Here is a 16124-nt window from a genome sequence, read left to right as displayed (position 1 = left end):
CTTACTTAGGAAAATTTATTGTGTTATTCAAAAATATTATTAAGTTTGAGAAAATATAAAAGCCTTAATTTACACAGTGCTATTCATTTTTCAATATTTATGATTATAATACCTGTCATAATTAATGAATGTACTATATAAAATACATATTTCTCCATATTTAGAGTATATATACTCATAACATGGAAAATAAATGCTAATAATATGGTGTATACTTTGATGCAATAATTTATATTTCTTTGATGCAATAATTTATATTTCTTGTTGATTTGTGTTGAGTTATTTTAAACACTCTCAGTGTAGGTATATATGTTAATGATTATTTAAAAATAATATGAGATATCACCAACTAGGCTTTTACACACACAAAATAAAATAAATAAGAGTTTTTATATTTGCAGATGATAAACCAACTAGAATCAGAGAAAAAACGACCATCATATCGTTCTCACTATCGGTGTACAAGATCCTCCATCCTTTTTAGTGTTCTCTGAGAAGTCCTTCCATATTGAACATGCATTCTATCTCGGAAAGGAGATCATTTTATAGTTGAAATAGGTCAATAGCTCTACCCACCAGGCTTCCTTGCTTGTGAACCTTTTGAACACAAGAAATCATAAGACGAGACGTCAAGAGATGCAGCTCCAAGAAACAAAATATATGATAAATTTTCAAAATAGCACAAATATAATAACATATAATACATAGCATATATATATATCCATAAGAAAAGTATTGGAGAATATAATATTGTATGCGCGTACTATATGATAAAGAAGTGTACATCGAATGCTTCTTCCTTTTTTGATCGAAGTGTACATCGATGCTTCAAGAACTTAAAATTGTTTTGAAAAGACAATATCATAAATCAAGCATAACAGTGCTGATCAGACTGATCAAGCAGTGAAAACCAAAAATCTTCACTGCTTGATCAGTCTGATCAGCACTGTTATGCTTGATTTATGATATTGTCTTTTCTAAACAATTTTAAGTTCTTGAAGCTATAGGCATGCTGAGGGATTTATTCCATGCTACAAGTACATTCCAGAGCCTCATCCAAATGAAAACCAAAATCCGACTTCCAAAGAAGAAAATGAATATGGAAATGAACATCATCATGATGGCCATCCTCCTCACCCTTAATATGATTAAATATTAATCGATTCTGATGTGATTCACTGAAGTCTTTAGACAATATATCATGCTTTAAGTTTTCCTCATATCTTCTAAGTATGTTGTGTTTATCTTCTTTTGCGGAATTCATCAGTTCTTCTTGTTATGGTTTTTTTTTTGTTTTACTTATTCAGAACTATGTTATTGTTGTATTTTCCTCATTTTCTTGTTTTCTTTTTCTTTTCTTATAAAAATGATGTTGTAACATTTTCTATTATATAAATGAATTTTAAAAGAAGATGATGTGCACTTTTTCAATTATCGTCAGTCACTGTAAATATAAGGAGCCATTTATACTCTGTATGATGTCTCTATTAGCACAAATATAGAGCATAAAATACATAGCATATCTACTTATCCTTAAAATTTTCTTTTATAAAAAAAGTATAGGAGAATATAATAGTGTATTTTTCAGTTTAATATTTTCTTCTAATGTTAAAGCTTCTGAGGGTCAATTGGTACACATGTCTAGTTTCATACTTTGTCAAGTATTATAATTTTTTATAACATTTATACACTGTGATATATCTACTAGTTATAATGACGTTGTTATCTTTATAAAAAAAAATCATAAATAGTCAAATATAGCAGATTATGATACATATCACAAATTAAATGAAAATATTAGGGTCAAATATATAAGAATTTCATACCTTGTTTTGATGGAATATAAAGAAATTCAAATGTATCAAAATGGTAAATTGATATTCAAATATAATTTTAGATAACTTCAAACATTAACTGCTGGTATATGATATTTAGCTATAAATATACGAAGTCGTCATCATACAAACACCAACCAATATTTTATTTTCCAGTTATCAATATAGAGAAACAATGAGAAAAACCAAAGGTCGTCAAAAAATAAAAATGGTTAAAATTGAGAAAGAAAATAACCTTCAAGTTACGTTTTCCAAAAGAAAAGATGGTCTTTTTAAAAAGGCTAATGAGCTTTGCACACTTTGTGATGCTCGTGTCGCTATTATTCTGTTTTCACCTAGTGGAAAAATGTACTCGTTTGGTCATACAACGGTGGAAACAATAATACATCAGTTTGAAAGTAATGATAACCCACTGAACAACCCACAACCCAATATGCAACTCGGCGAAATCCATCAAAATTCTACAGTTCGAGGTCTGAACAATCGTCTTACTGAGGTAAATTTATTGTATTATTCAGAAATATTGTTATGTTTGAGAAAATTATAAAAGCCGTAATCTACGCTGTTATATTTCTTTTTTCAATATTTATTCTTATATTAGTTGTCATAAACAATATATATACTGTATAAAATACATATTTCTCCTTATTTAGAGTAGATATACTCATAATATGGAAAATAAATGCTAGTAATATGATGTAGAATTTGATGCCCTAAGCGATATTCTTGTTGACATATTTCTGCCGTATTAATATTTTAGTGTGGGTATCTATGTTTATGTTCATTGAAAAAAATAATTTTAGATATTACCAACTAGGGTGTTACAAAAAAGAAACTAAATAAGTTTTTATATATGCAGGTGATGAACAACCTAGAATCTGAGCAAAAAAAAGGTGAAGAGTTGAAGAAACTAAGAAAAAAATCCAAAATACCTGAGACTTGGTTGAAAGAATCCATTGGAGGACTTGACTTAGGTCAAGCCAAAGAATTCAAAGATAAACTTGAAAATTTGAAGAAACAAGTGATATATGAAGCTTTCAAAATCTTTCTAGCAACACCATTTCCTCATCCTGGCTTTTATGGGGGAAGCTCTAGTAATGCTCCTTTTGGGGTTGATGGTAACGTGAATGCTTTCGACAACCATAACATGATTCTCCCCAATCATCCTTCACCATTTGGAAACTATAGTCGTATTGAGGGATTTGTCCCCTGATTCAACCATAACATGGCTCTCCCCAGTCATCCTAATCCGAATGAATCTGGAAATGAACATCCTCATGATGGCCATCCTCCTCAGCCTAGATCGGATTAATATTAATCATCTCTAATGTGATGCAGTTGAAGCCTTTAGACAAAATCATGTTCTAGTTTATCCTCATCTCTCCTATGTAAATCTTTATTTCTTCTTGTTATGTTTGTTGTGTGTGTTTTTAATACAATGTTGTTTTTTTTGTTTTTTCCTTTCTTTTGCTTACTCAGAATTATGTTGTTGTTATCCTCATTTTTATCTAAAATGTTTTGCTTTTTTTAAGAATAATGTTGTAGCATTTTGTTTTAAAAAGTAATTTAATAAAAACATATAATTATGAACTTGTTTTACTGAAAATTTCTAGCCATGCACACCATCTCTATAGCAAATTCAAGACGTACCTCAGCCCAACCAAACTCATACGGTCCACACATCCCATAAACACAAACTTTCTAAGAGTAAAAAGATTGAAGTACACGAAGACCAGAAATAACACAATCAAACAAAGAGAAAGACAAAGATCAAGGTGAAAATATTTTATGTCTTTTGTAGGCAAAACACACTTGAAAGCACAAAAAGTAAAAAAAAAAAAAAACGCTTCTTTCTGGTTTGTTAATATCAAACTCTAGTAAGTAGTAACCGTTGGAGAATAATCAGGCTGGGTCATAGAAGATGACTTTGATGCTTCCATCATGAGAACTGCTTGTTCTAAACAGCTCTTGTTATCATCACTCGCATTCTCAACTTCCTCTTTCGTGTATAAATGTATCTTCCACACCACACAGCACAAATAAAATCATTTTCAAGTTAGCAGCTAACAAGTTATGACTGAGCTTTAAAGATACGGACAGACTTACTGCCATGGATCATCACGACCATCATATCGTCCTCACTATCGGTGTACAAGATCCTCCATCATCCTCCATCCCTTTTCAGGGTCCTTGAGAAGCCCTTCCATGTTAAACAGGCGTTCAAGCTCGGTAAGGAGATCATTGTATCCACTTAGTCGGGATAGATCAGTAGCTCTCCCCACCATGCTTCCTTGCTTGTGAACATTTTGAACACCAAGAAAGAACAAGACGAGATATCAAGAAAGGGGCTCCAAGAAACCAAAGATATGATAAAGAATAGGTTTTACTTTTGTGCAGATCCTTTTGCTCAGGTTAGATGCAGCTGGTGTCTCCACAGGTAAGGAGAATCAAAAAGTCTACAGCCACCTTTCTGCTTTACCATCATATCAATCTTGAATGGCAAATCAGCTGTAACATTCTTCGGTAAGCCACCTTCATATTTGTGCATCAAAGTTTCTAGTCACCCCACCAAAGTTTATTGCACAAGAAGGGTGACCTACGGATTTGTTTGCTGCTTTGTATGGATTCTGATATGGAATGTGCATGCTCCTAATCCATTGCGACGCTAGCGGATAGAAACTTGACTTGTTGTCTTGATAAGCAAATGGAGAAGTGTATCCAATAATAGATTTTCCTGAAGCAGCAGCAAGTTGAGGGAAAGATCGAAGCGAGCAAACTTCTTGACCTCGCAAGACCATAGGAAAGCTATCCAGGTCCATAACGCCTGAAGAACAGGCTGGGTCCAGGGGAGTAGAATCTACAAACCTTTCCTTAACTCTACTCGGTAAAAGAACTGGATTTGCATGGGACTGCAACTCCAGTATAGTATCCGGAGGTTCATAACATCAAACCCCTGTAAGGGTGATGATGCAGAACCTATATTTTCTTGACCTTGCAAGACCTTAGAGGGTCTAACCGACTCCTCAAAGTCCAAAAAACCACCCCTTTCTGCTAAAAGTCAAACAGTAATCAGTCACACGCAATTAAAATGTTTTAAGAGATGTGCATTTACCATGTTGCACCCAAGAGTTCGCCCTAATACGAGAAGCTCTCAGGCACGAGTATCGAAGTGCGCCGTCACGCCACCATCTTCGACGCCCTTGGTGCCTTAGGCCACCGGCATCGGCGTCGGCGTCGGCCCCTGCTCCTCATGGCTTCCGTCTACCCCTGCATCTTCTACTTCGTTTCGTCGTCTCGTTTGCAAGCTGTCTTTCCCCTGATTTTCCGCATCGTCGCCGCAGCTCCTCTCATCCCCGCCACCTTGTCGTTTGCTGTCCTCACCGTCGCTCATCCTCTTAAAGTTAGTGGAGAAACCAGATCTGCTCAACATTTGTGTGAGTCCAGCGGATCTCGTCACCTTTATAGAAGCACAAAAACGGATCTCGTCACCTACACTATTATATAGCTCATGCTCTTCATTCTCCGAGAAAGTTCCAAACTTTAGATCTATTTTTTTCAAATGGGTCTGGGCTTGGTTCTTTATTCAATTAAGCTTGCACCTCCATATCCTCTTCACTGCCGCTCCTCCTCCTAGCCACCAACTTAACTCCTCCACCGGCTACTCAACCTCTCTTCCAGGTTCCTCAGGCCACAGCTCCTTCAACCAGACATCCCGCCAGGCCAGAGTTGGAAGTTTAGCCTCAGTCTACAGGGTTCGCATAGCCCAAAGCCGTGATGTTATGCTTGATTTAGTTTCATTGTTGTGTCAGATATCACAGGCCAGTAGAGATTACACAATCTCTGCTCCATTGCTCATGAATATCAGAGCCAAATTTAGGCAAAAGAGGCCTTTTCCTACCGCTTTGGCTACGGTTCTAGAGTCATTCAACTGCTCTTGCCGACCAAAAGCTTTCGAGAGAGTTCCATCGAGAAACTGGGACAAGATCTTTCCGCAATGTTCCTATCAGTTACATACACCTTATCTGAAGTAAAGGAGAGTCTCTCATCATCAGTGTTGGTGTCTACCAACCATCTTCAAACCCGCTGTTCAGGGTCCCCTGTTGTCGGTTCATATCCCGACTTTAGTATGTTCTTTGGAACATCAGTTTCAGGGTCTAAAGTGAAGCATCTCTACGGATATCTTCACCCCTTTAACACATCTATCGTTCTTATTGTTGTATTTTTTGTTTATTGTCTAGCCGTTGAAATTACCTCTGGCTCTGGTTGTAATCGTTTACCGTTCGGAATTTAAATTAATATAAGCTTTCGTGACAAAAAAAAAAAAGAGATGTGCATTTAGTTTACCAGTTAAAGGGTTTCCTTGTGGAGTAGTAGTATCCAGTAGACCTGCCCAAGGCCTTTTAGGCCTTGGAGATGACTGAATAATGCTTAAGGGTGGGAGAGAAACCGAGAGGTCAATCTCCCAAGGGGAAACTCTTTCTTAGTGATCGCTCATAAAAGCCTCATCCCATCTCACCTACCAAACAGTTGTGAAAGATTTTACTATACACGTTAAGAGATAGTAACTTCAAACAACAGATGAAGGAGGACACTCACCAACAAGCACCTCCATTTAGAGTTTAGCCACCTGTACGGGTCCAAGTCACAGACTCCAGTCACTACACCAGCGCATCTACAAGAAAAAAAAGAAGCCTATTTACATTCTCTTCCAAGAAGAAGTAAGGCAGCAGTAATACCTTCTCTCAGGAGAATCACCCATTTCAAATCTCATTCTGAATCTTGTGCCTATGGAAATGGGTTTCCTGATGCTTGTGATGTACTTCTCATATGGAATCACAAACTCTGCATGCGTCGCTCTGTATATGAAACCATGAATCAACATAAGAGTTCTTTTTTTTTCTCCTTTTAAAGAAAATCAAGAATCATCATAAACGGCAGTGTTTTATTCATTTTTATGTTTACCTTGGGCTGTAAAACACATGAAACATGCTTTTTGTAATTACAGCATTAGCCACAAGAGACAGAATGTTGGAACATGAGTTCTTCTCAGTGACTGAATCAAGAAGGCCGTTTCTTGGCCGTGCAGATCTTCTGACTCCCAACCTCAGCTCTCCATCTTCATCTCTAGAAACGCAAATGTTAGAAATGAGCTTAACACACCTTTTAAGGATCTTAATGTTACCTAAGAAAGAGGACGGCGTCACCAGAGACAAGATTCTTTTGACTGACAAAGATACTCCAACCAGTGGGGAGCAGATGCCTCCTTGGTTGACCTATTTTACAAAAACCGCAGAACTAAACTTTTGGGTTTCATTCACAGGAAAACGAAAGAAACTAAGTTACCTCGATATATATGCCGAAACTTCCACTCTACTCCATGGAGGTCCTTTGCAATGAGCTCATGAGATGGCCTCTGTTGTTTGTAATCCTAACATCCGTGAGATATTCGTAAATAAAGTCTTTTCAACAAGAATACTTAAACCTCTCCTCTGAAACAAAAAGAAGGCTATAGAACCATACAAGAGGTGGGAAACAATCTTCAGCGGCTCTTCTAGGTACAGAGAACCCTCCATGGGTGCTTGTGTCAGAAGCTGTTAAGGTTTTGCAGAACATATGAGGTGTTGTTCTTTTGACAGATGAGCTTCCATTCCTTTCTTCCCTGACCTCTTTCCCCTCCTCATTTAGCATTGAAAACTATAAAAACCAATATGATTCGTTCAACATATCATTGTCGCTGAGATTACATATGCAAATCTATGAAGACCAAATATTTCAATGCTTTAGGTCCCTATGTTTCTGTCAAGGTACTATGATGATTTTGAGTCGCCTCAAACAAAGCTATTCACAAACACTTCTACCGTAGCATCTAAAAAACTCACATAAGAATCTGAACTAGTATATATATTCATTTGAATACTAGTCTTTTTAACTATAAGTATTCAAAAGCTATTATAAAATTAAAAAACGAACAACTTGGCATCTAGATGTTATATTTGGACGCAAATTAAATACTAATTACAAAAAAGGAATATTAGGATGTTACATCTAAGATATTACATCAAATGCAAAAACGAACATGGCCATAACAATATCAGATACTCTGCTTAGAATGGGGCAGGATGCTTTGTAAATACGCAATCTATGCTTTGTCAAAGAACCAACATTTGAGCTAAAACAATACCTCTTGCAGTGGAAGTAGAGTGACTTGAGTATATACCTCATCAGTTTCCTTATTAACCTTTTCCCTCACAAAAGGAAAAAAAATTACCACAATTAGAAAAAGACAATAACTTGATTCAAGAATAGTTAAAGAGTAAACACAAAAGGAATGTGTTTAGGTAATGGGTCAGAAAGACTTACAAGCAACTGAACATCAACCACCCTGCAGAAGATTTGGGGACTGAGGTTAAATTTGGCAAGAGGAGATGAATATCAAACTATACAGCGCCTGCTCAACATGGTTAGAGGGGTAAAGGCAAAAAAAAATGTCTTATCCTTTAAAATGTACATGCAGATAATATTTAAAATATTTTTAAAATTTAATAGTAATATTTTATATATTTTTAATTAAAAATAAAGCTATATACATATCAAATAATTTTGGGCTCTTTTCAATTTTATCTATAATATTTGTAATTTTTTTTATATAAAAATATAGATTTATAAAAAAATTGAGCTCCTGAGTTATTACTAAGAAGAAGACGATGGTGAAACTCCTAGCCTACCCTTTACTCTTCCTTCACCATTCTCGTCTTCCTCCACCTCAGCAATTTAAGTATTCAAGTAAAGCTCCATAGAAGAGCTTCTTTGAGCAAAGAGACAAGTAAAAAAGTTATTTTTTCGCTTTATAATCAGATTACAACAAAACAAGTAAAACCCATAAACGGAGAGAGGGTATCAAAGAGTTTGAAAGTAAGATTTTTGTTCCTCCATTAGCAGAAGGAAGAGATAGAGCTAGAGATAAGAAAGATGTCTATTAGAAAGGAAAAAAAGTGAAGTAAAAGACAATTTGGTGGAGAAGAGCAGAGAGAAATAAGCGGGAGGGAGACAATGCCAAGACAGAACAGAACCCCACACAACACCTACGCTCACTTTCTGCTTCGTCTTTTTTTTGGGTTTCCCAATAAAGAATTATTTATTCACGTAAATTGAAGATACCAAAAAGCTTTACTTATCATCCAGGTTCTAAAACGCGGCGTCCAGAACCGCTTAGTCGCCGGAAAATCGTTCATCGGTCTCCGGCCGCCGCGATTTGGTCTTAATCGGACAAAAGTTCGGGGATTTTAAAAAACTTCAGATTTGTTCATATAAACTTAGAAATCGGAGGTTTTCTAGTAGATATATCTATTCTACCTATATATACAAAGGGAAATGAAAGAAAACAGTGAAAATAATGGGAAAAAAAAAAAGAAACAGCCGCCATGTTAGGGTTTGCGTCGGATACAAACAAGGAAGAAGATGAATACGAAATTTCTATTCTACCCTCATTAATGTCTTAAAATTAAAAACAACAAAAATAACCCAACTTCAGGTTCGAACCCAGGCTCATTGGACATGGTTAAAGCATGAGAACCACTACGCAATAAAGAATCTTATGGTTATACTTAAAATATTTAATATATATCTATAAAAACCCTAAAACTAGGTCCCGATTAATCTCCGCGTAATTCCCGATTTTTTCATTAGGCGCTAGGCTCGGGGTTACCGCCCGACTAGCGTCTAGCGTAGTTTCGAACATGGCTTATCATCATCATACACACGTTTGCACCCAAATACATTTCTTTGCTAATTATTTCCCGTTTTATTTTTGTTAAAAAAGAAGGTAAATTTACCGAATGACCAAATTTGAGAAGGAAATTAAGTGCAGAACATTGATTTTGACATAATTAAGTCCATAACAGTTATGTCAAGCTTCATCCGGTACTACTTTTTTCTTGTTCAAGTTGCCAGTAATAGAGAGAGGAAATTGATGACATCAACAATTTGACACTTCACAATTAATTCTCACACGTAACACAACCAACACCACACTTTTATTTAACATATAAATATGCATCTGATTTTTCTATACCATATAACTGAAATATAATATGATTCAAAATCCACTCACATCTAGTAAATACTAAATTTTACTCCAAAGCTCAACTCCTAAATACTAAACTCTAAACTTTAAACATCACCATTCCATCTAAATATTAAACCCTAAACCCTAATTACTGAACCTTAAACCCAAATATAAATCTTAAACCCAATTACCAAAATATTAAAATAGTATATAATATTATGTAATATTAAACTAAAACCAAACCTAATTTTTGAATAGTATAAGACTCCAATCCAACACACAACTTCTCAATGTTAAACTCTCACCTAACTTTTGAATACTAAACCAAAAAATACTATCACTAAACCCAAACCTAAACTCCCACCTTCCAAATAATAAACCCTAAATATTAATCACTAAACCCTAAACCCAAGTATAGACTCTAAACCCAAATAGAATGGAACAAAATACATAGTATAGTACAAACTGGTGAGCAAAATAGAACACTCTTTATTAATCGTCAAATGAAACATACATAATACGGTCACTAAACCCAAACCTCAACCCCCACTTTTCAAATACTAAACCCTAAATCTTAATCACTAAACCATAAACCCAAGTATAAACTTTAAACCCAAATAGTATAAAACAAAATAATAGTATAGTACATATAGTTGTAAACTAGAAATTGATAAATAATGAACTTATCAAATAATTGATAGTACAATGATACAACAACCATAGCATACTATTTAGTTTGGTACTTGCGAATGATACAAAAATATAAGAATCGTACTAGACTATAATTTTCTTTCACTACATATAGTATAGTCGGCGAGTTCATCTTCTTCACATCTTTCTCTTTTTGCAGACATGGTGATACATGCATTCACTGGTCCAGAATAATTATTCTTCACCATACCATATCAATACAGCATACTATCACTACAAGAAAACAGTGGCATACTGAGGGAAAAAATCGTCGGTATGTCGTCGGAATAACGCTATTTTGACGACATACCGACGAAAAAAGTCCTCGGAAATAACTCCTCGGAAATTCATCTTTCCTCGGAAATCCCTCGGAAATTTCCGACGGAATTCCGAGGAAATGAATTTCCTCGGAATATTCCGAGGACTTTTTTCGTCGGAAATTCCTGGGAATATTCCGAGGAATATGTCGTCGGAATATTCCGAGGGATACACTTCCTCGGAATATTTCCAAAATTTAAAAAAAAAATTATAAATTTATTTTTTTAAATTGAAATTCAAAAATATAAAATTAAAATTGAAATAGAAAACATATTTAAAATACAAAAAATAATAAAATAGTTTTTATAAATAAAAAAATGTTTTATAAATACAAAATTAGTTTTAATTAATATAAATATTTTTATAAATATGAAATCATCTTTTTATAAATACAAAATAGTTTTTATAAATACAAAAAATAATAAAATAGTGTTTATAAATAAAAAAAAAGTTTTATAAATACAAAATTAGTTTTAATAAATATAAATATTTTTATAGATATGAAATCATCTTTTTATAAATACAAAATAGTATTTATAAATACAAAAATAATAAAATAGTGTTTATAAATCAAAAAATGTTTTATAAATACAAAATTAATTTTAAAATATGAAATCATCTTTTATAAATCCAAAAAACGAATTTATATACAAAGAACGTTTTGTATATTTAAAAATAGTTTTATAAATACAAAAATAAAAAAATAGTGTTTATAAATCAAAAAAATGTTTTATAAATACAAAATTAGTTTTAATAAATATAAATATTTTTATAAATATGAAATCATCTTTTATAAATCCAAAAATCGAATTTATATACAAAAACGTTTTGTAAAATCGAATTTATATAAACGTTTTGTAAATACAAAAATAATAAACAATTTATAAAAAAAGTTCTAAATCAATTCAACACAACCAAATCACAATTCTAAACCTATTACACAACAAATCACAATCCTACCCAATCACCCTAACAAAAATCTATCAAAAAACTTCTAAAATCATCAAATCTACTTAAAAACCTAACAAATAGGACCTAAGAGAGTGGGATAAGGTCCTTACATGATTTGTAAAGGAATGGAAAGGATTCGCCGGAGAGATCGTCGCGAGAGAAGGTGGAGAACGCCGGAAGGAGAGAGAGATCGCCGGAGAGGAAGAAGAGAGAAATGGGGAAGAAGATGCGGTTCGAGTTTATAAAACTTTGGCTCTGACGGATATTTTCCGTCGGAATTCCCTCAGTATTTTCAATTTCAATTTTCGCGAAATATTTGGCGGCTTGTTTGCCCGTTAAATGAAAATATTCCGAGGAAATTCCGACGGCCACTTAAATATCCGTCGGAATTTCCTCGGAATATTTTCATTAATTCGAGGAAAAAGAATATCCTGTGCATGTATTTCTATTAATTTATATTGTTCCTCGGAATTTCCTCGGAATATTCCGAGGAAATACCGAGGAACTAGTGTTTGGGGTTTCAAAACATCAATTTTTTTTGCCGTATTTCATTTCTTATACAATTGTAATGCATACCATTGAAGATTCTTTGTATAGATGAGCATAAACCATGAAATAACAAATTTCAAAACGAATTGTAAGTATTCCCTTTACCGTTCATTAAAGTGTATAAGTGTTTCTCTTATGTTGTGGGGATTTCGTTCATACAATCGGAAAAGTGTTTATTATAGGGTAATGAACAAATTTTTGACTTCATAATGAACGTAAGACACTTAATAAGGGTTATATATGTGTTATTCAAACCGCAAAACGTTGTTTTCGGTTTAAAAACCCTATTTTCTCGGAATTTCCTCGGAATATTCCGAGGAAATTCCGAGGAAACCCTTTTCTTCCTCAGAATTCCGTCGAAATATTCCGAGGAAATTCCGAGGAAATTCCGAGGAACTAGTGTTTGGGGTTTCAAAACGTCAATTTTTTTTTAAACGGATCGATCGATGGATATATGTCCAAAAACGCATCGATCGATCACTAAGATGGACCAAAGCGTAACAATGTGATCGATCGATGAGATTATCCCATCGGTCAATCGAGGATATCAAGTGTTCCTCGGAATTTCCTCGGAATATTCCGAGGAAATTCTGAGGAACTAGTGTTTGGGGTTTCAAAATCTCGAATGTTTTTTTATAAACGGATCGATCGATGTATTTATGTTCAAAAACGCATCGATCGATCACTAAGATGGACCAAAGCGTAACAATGTGATCGATCGATGAGATTATCCCATCGATCGATCAAGGATATCAAGTGTTCCTCAGAATTTCCTCGGAATATTCCGAGAAAATTCTGAGGAACTAGTGTTTGGGGTTTCAAAATCTCGAATGTTTTTTTATAAACGGATCGATCGATGTATTTATGTCCAAAAACGCATCGATCGATCACTAAGATGGACCAAAGCGTAACAATGTGATCGATCGATGGGTATATGTCCAAAAACGCATCGATCGATCACTAGTTCGTCGGAATATCCTCGGAATATTCCGACGGATTGATGTTTCATCGGAATTCCGTCGGTATATTCCGAGGAAATTCCGAGGAAACCCAAATTTTGGGTTTCCTCGGAATTTCCTCGGAAATTCTTCGGGAAATTCCGAAGATTTCATTTTCCGTCGGAATGTCCGTCAGAATACCGATGTTTTCTTGTAGTGTATAACAATGAAAAAAAATCAAGATCAACAACATTAAACAAACTCAAAAAAAAAATCGTGAGGAGAGGAGGAGGAGGAGGGACGTGCACCAATGATAACCACAATTTATTAAATCATTTCTTTAATATTTTTTTAATAAATAATTCTCAGCAGGTTACACAAGTTAAATTGAAGGATAATATAGCATTATTACATAAAATACATATACTGTAGATGAAAATTAAGTATTTTAGTTATCAAATGAATTATAATTTGCTTGAAAGTTATACAGCCCAATTTCCCAAAAAAAAAATGTCTCAAGCTTTTTACTCTTGGTTCACGATGTTTGCTAAACCTCTCAGGAATAAAAAGCCACAAATTTATGGACGAAGAAGAAAGCTTTAGAAGATACAACTGTTCCTTCATGGTTGTTAAAGCAACGAAGCTTGATTCACCGGCCCCGATGTCTTCATGCGGTGGTCACCACCGTCACCATCATTTAACTTTTGTTCAATTCTCATATATATAAGTTTTAAATTTCAAATCATGATACAAAAAAAAAAAGAATACGAAAACAAAAAAAATTTCACAAAGGTGAGGATTTAGCACCATCCATTTTTCCAATTTCTGGATCTAGAGCAAATGAATTGAATTTAAAAAAAAGAGGGGAGTTGGTCTCATTGGTTTCTAGAAGAAGGATTGAATTTTAAAAAAGAAAGATAAATAGATTATTGGATGATTCAATTTCTAATCAGTTATCTCTAGTTAGGATTTAGGAAATGTAACCAAACCCACTTATATACTAGCTAAGGGGTTTATTGGTCAATTTAGCATGAAAAGGTGCCTTCAATGTCCAATGTGTCTCTTAAAGTAATTAGAAATCTGAATTGGGTCTCCTAGAGTAATTTTTTCGTAATTTATAGGAAAGTAAAAGGATGGAATATTAGTTGTTTTGAAGATATTAAGTTTTCTTAAAGCCATTTTGGTTAAAGTTTTGCTTATTTTGGATTGCATATACGGTCAAAGACTCAAAGTAAGCATATCGGTAAACTACAAACCTTAATCAGGCAAATGACGCAGTAAACTATCAGGTAAATGTCTTCAATTAGGTCTAATAAAAAATACAAAACAATACAAAAATATATCTGATGGTGGCAATTGGCAAATGATTCCACGAGGATTTGGAAAAAAAAAATAACAAACAAGAAATTGAATAAATATAAAGGAGAATTGGTGTCCATACCACTTTAAGACCCTTTTATTAAGCGAGTAACATAGCTGAAGGGGAAGAGTTTTAATCCCCATTTGGTCCATACGCAGCTAATGGGTACAGTACAGCCGCAACTAACACTCCTACTCTGCTTTTCAGACAACATTTGTTCCCAATTAATAATTTTTAACCTTTATCTGACAGCCTTTATAGCTTAATCAGAACACATAACTTTAAACTTTATCTAATAAAAAATGAAATTTTTACATTCTACGGCACATTATATCTTTAGAATTGCATATTTAGGCACTTATTGCTGGAGTCACACAATTTCTATGTGCAATGTCCTAAATGCCCTCAGCCTTATCTAACAATAACTAGAAAGACATTAACTAACAACTCTAACTAAATCCAAAAATCTTTTTATTAAATCATTCAAAAATTTATTTATTTTAGAATTTCGAAATTCAAGTTCAGATTTATTTTTATTAAACTCTATTTTTCTTTTTATTTATTTTCATAACGCATACTCAAATCCAATAATCACGATACACTCTCCTTCATCAAATCGAAGAAACAATTAATTCTTAATCCTCTTGGCTTGTCTCCTTCTTCTCAACTTTTTCTTATTCCTTTGTCTATCTTTATTTTTTGTCTGTTTTTCTATCTTTTTATTACGAATCATGACAGAATCCACGGATAAAAAAGAGAAAGGGAAAACGCCTCAACATGGATTTCGAGCTCAACATCGTGTCGGTGAGCTCGGTGGCTCAGTGAAGCCATGGGGGTTCGAGCTCGTCGAAATCCTCCGCCACCACGAGATCTGCTGCTCAAGTTGACTCCTCGTCTTGCTCAACTCATTTCCGAAGTCTCATCCATTATATAGGTGAAGCTGCAGTGGTTTGAGCTTGGTATCACCATGGATGAAAGCTCGATCAGATATGCAATAAGAATGATGAATTTACATATTTGGTCCTTATATTTATGTAAGTATTTGTTTTCACCCTTAATTTTTAAATGTGCAGATTTGTATTCTAATTAGTATCAAAAAATTTAAGCATACACCAAAGACATGTTTTATGCAATTATGTTCTTCATGATTACAATGTCCATATAAACATATCCTAATCCATGTCCACACCTACTAGCTCACAAATAATCGATAATGGACATCATTTAACATGATCTCTTTCAGAAACTTTGATGTGGATACAACTTGTGTGTCATACAAATATGTCTAGATATTCTCTTTTACACATTTATATCCATGTCCACATATCTTACGTTCACACTTTTATCATCCATATCCATACATTCTTATAAGTTATATATAAAAAATATATATAGAAAATTAGATAAAACAATAAAAG

The 16124-nt window shown here is 34.0% G+C and overlaps 1 protein-coding gene across 7 annotated transcripts; it reads right to left on the bottom strand.

Moving 5' to 3' along the window:
* Positions 1-3415: 3415 nt before the first annotated feature.
* LOC106406768 (auxin response factor 4-like) lies at positions 3416-9265 on the bottom strand. 7 transcript variants are annotated; one of them, XM_048746596.1, is made up of 13 exons: positions 8196-9252; positions 8017-8080; positions 7356-7529; positions 7179-7263; positions 7018-7108; positions 6798-6959; positions 6572-6691; positions 6432-6507; positions 6180-6351; positions 4948-5932; positions 4223-4886; positions 3942-4129; positions 3416-3853 (listed from the first exon to the last, which is right to left on the bottom strand). In XM_048746596.1, the coding sequence occupies exons 1-9, from the start codon at positions 8207-8209 to the stop codon at positions 6316-6318; spliced, it is 822 nt and encodes a 273-aa protein (XP_048602553.1). In that variant the 5' UTR covers positions 8210-9252; the 3' UTR covers positions 3416-3853; positions 3942-4129; positions 4223-4886; positions 4948-5932; positions 6180-6315. The 7 variants fall into 7 exon arrangements, with proteins under 7 accessions (XP_048602553.1, XP_048602552.1, XP_048602556.1 ...); XM_048746595.1 differs by having other exon boundaries at positions 4223-4883; XM_048746599.1 differs by having other exon boundaries at positions 4223-5932; positions 7179-7248; positions 8196-9265.
* Positions 9266-16124: the final 6859 nt, after the last annotated feature.

Source organism: Brassica napus, chromosome C2 (assembly GCF_020379485.1).
Source record: "Brassica napus cultivar Da-Ae chromosome C2, Da-Ae, whole genome shotgun sequence".
NCBI classification, from domain to species: domain Eukaryota; kingdom Viridiplantae; phylum Streptophyta; class Magnoliopsida; order Brassicales; family Brassicaceae; genus Brassica; species Brassica napus.
The sequence above is the reverse complement of the archived record's forward strand: the minus strand, read 5'-3'. Positions and strand labels throughout refer to the sequence as shown.

Excerpts from the sequence above, each read along its gene's own strand:
- LOC106406768 (XM_048746594.1), bottom strand. Across the intron at positions 7,109-7,178 it reads GTTTCGGCATATATATCGAG|GTCAACCAAGGAGGCATCTG; the intron begins GTAACTTAGTTT and ends TTTGTAAAATAG. Across the intron at positions 6,960-7,017 it reads GACGCCGTCCTCTTTCTTAG|AGATGAAGATGGAGAGCTGA; the intron begins GTAACATTAAGA and ends TTGCGTTTCTAG.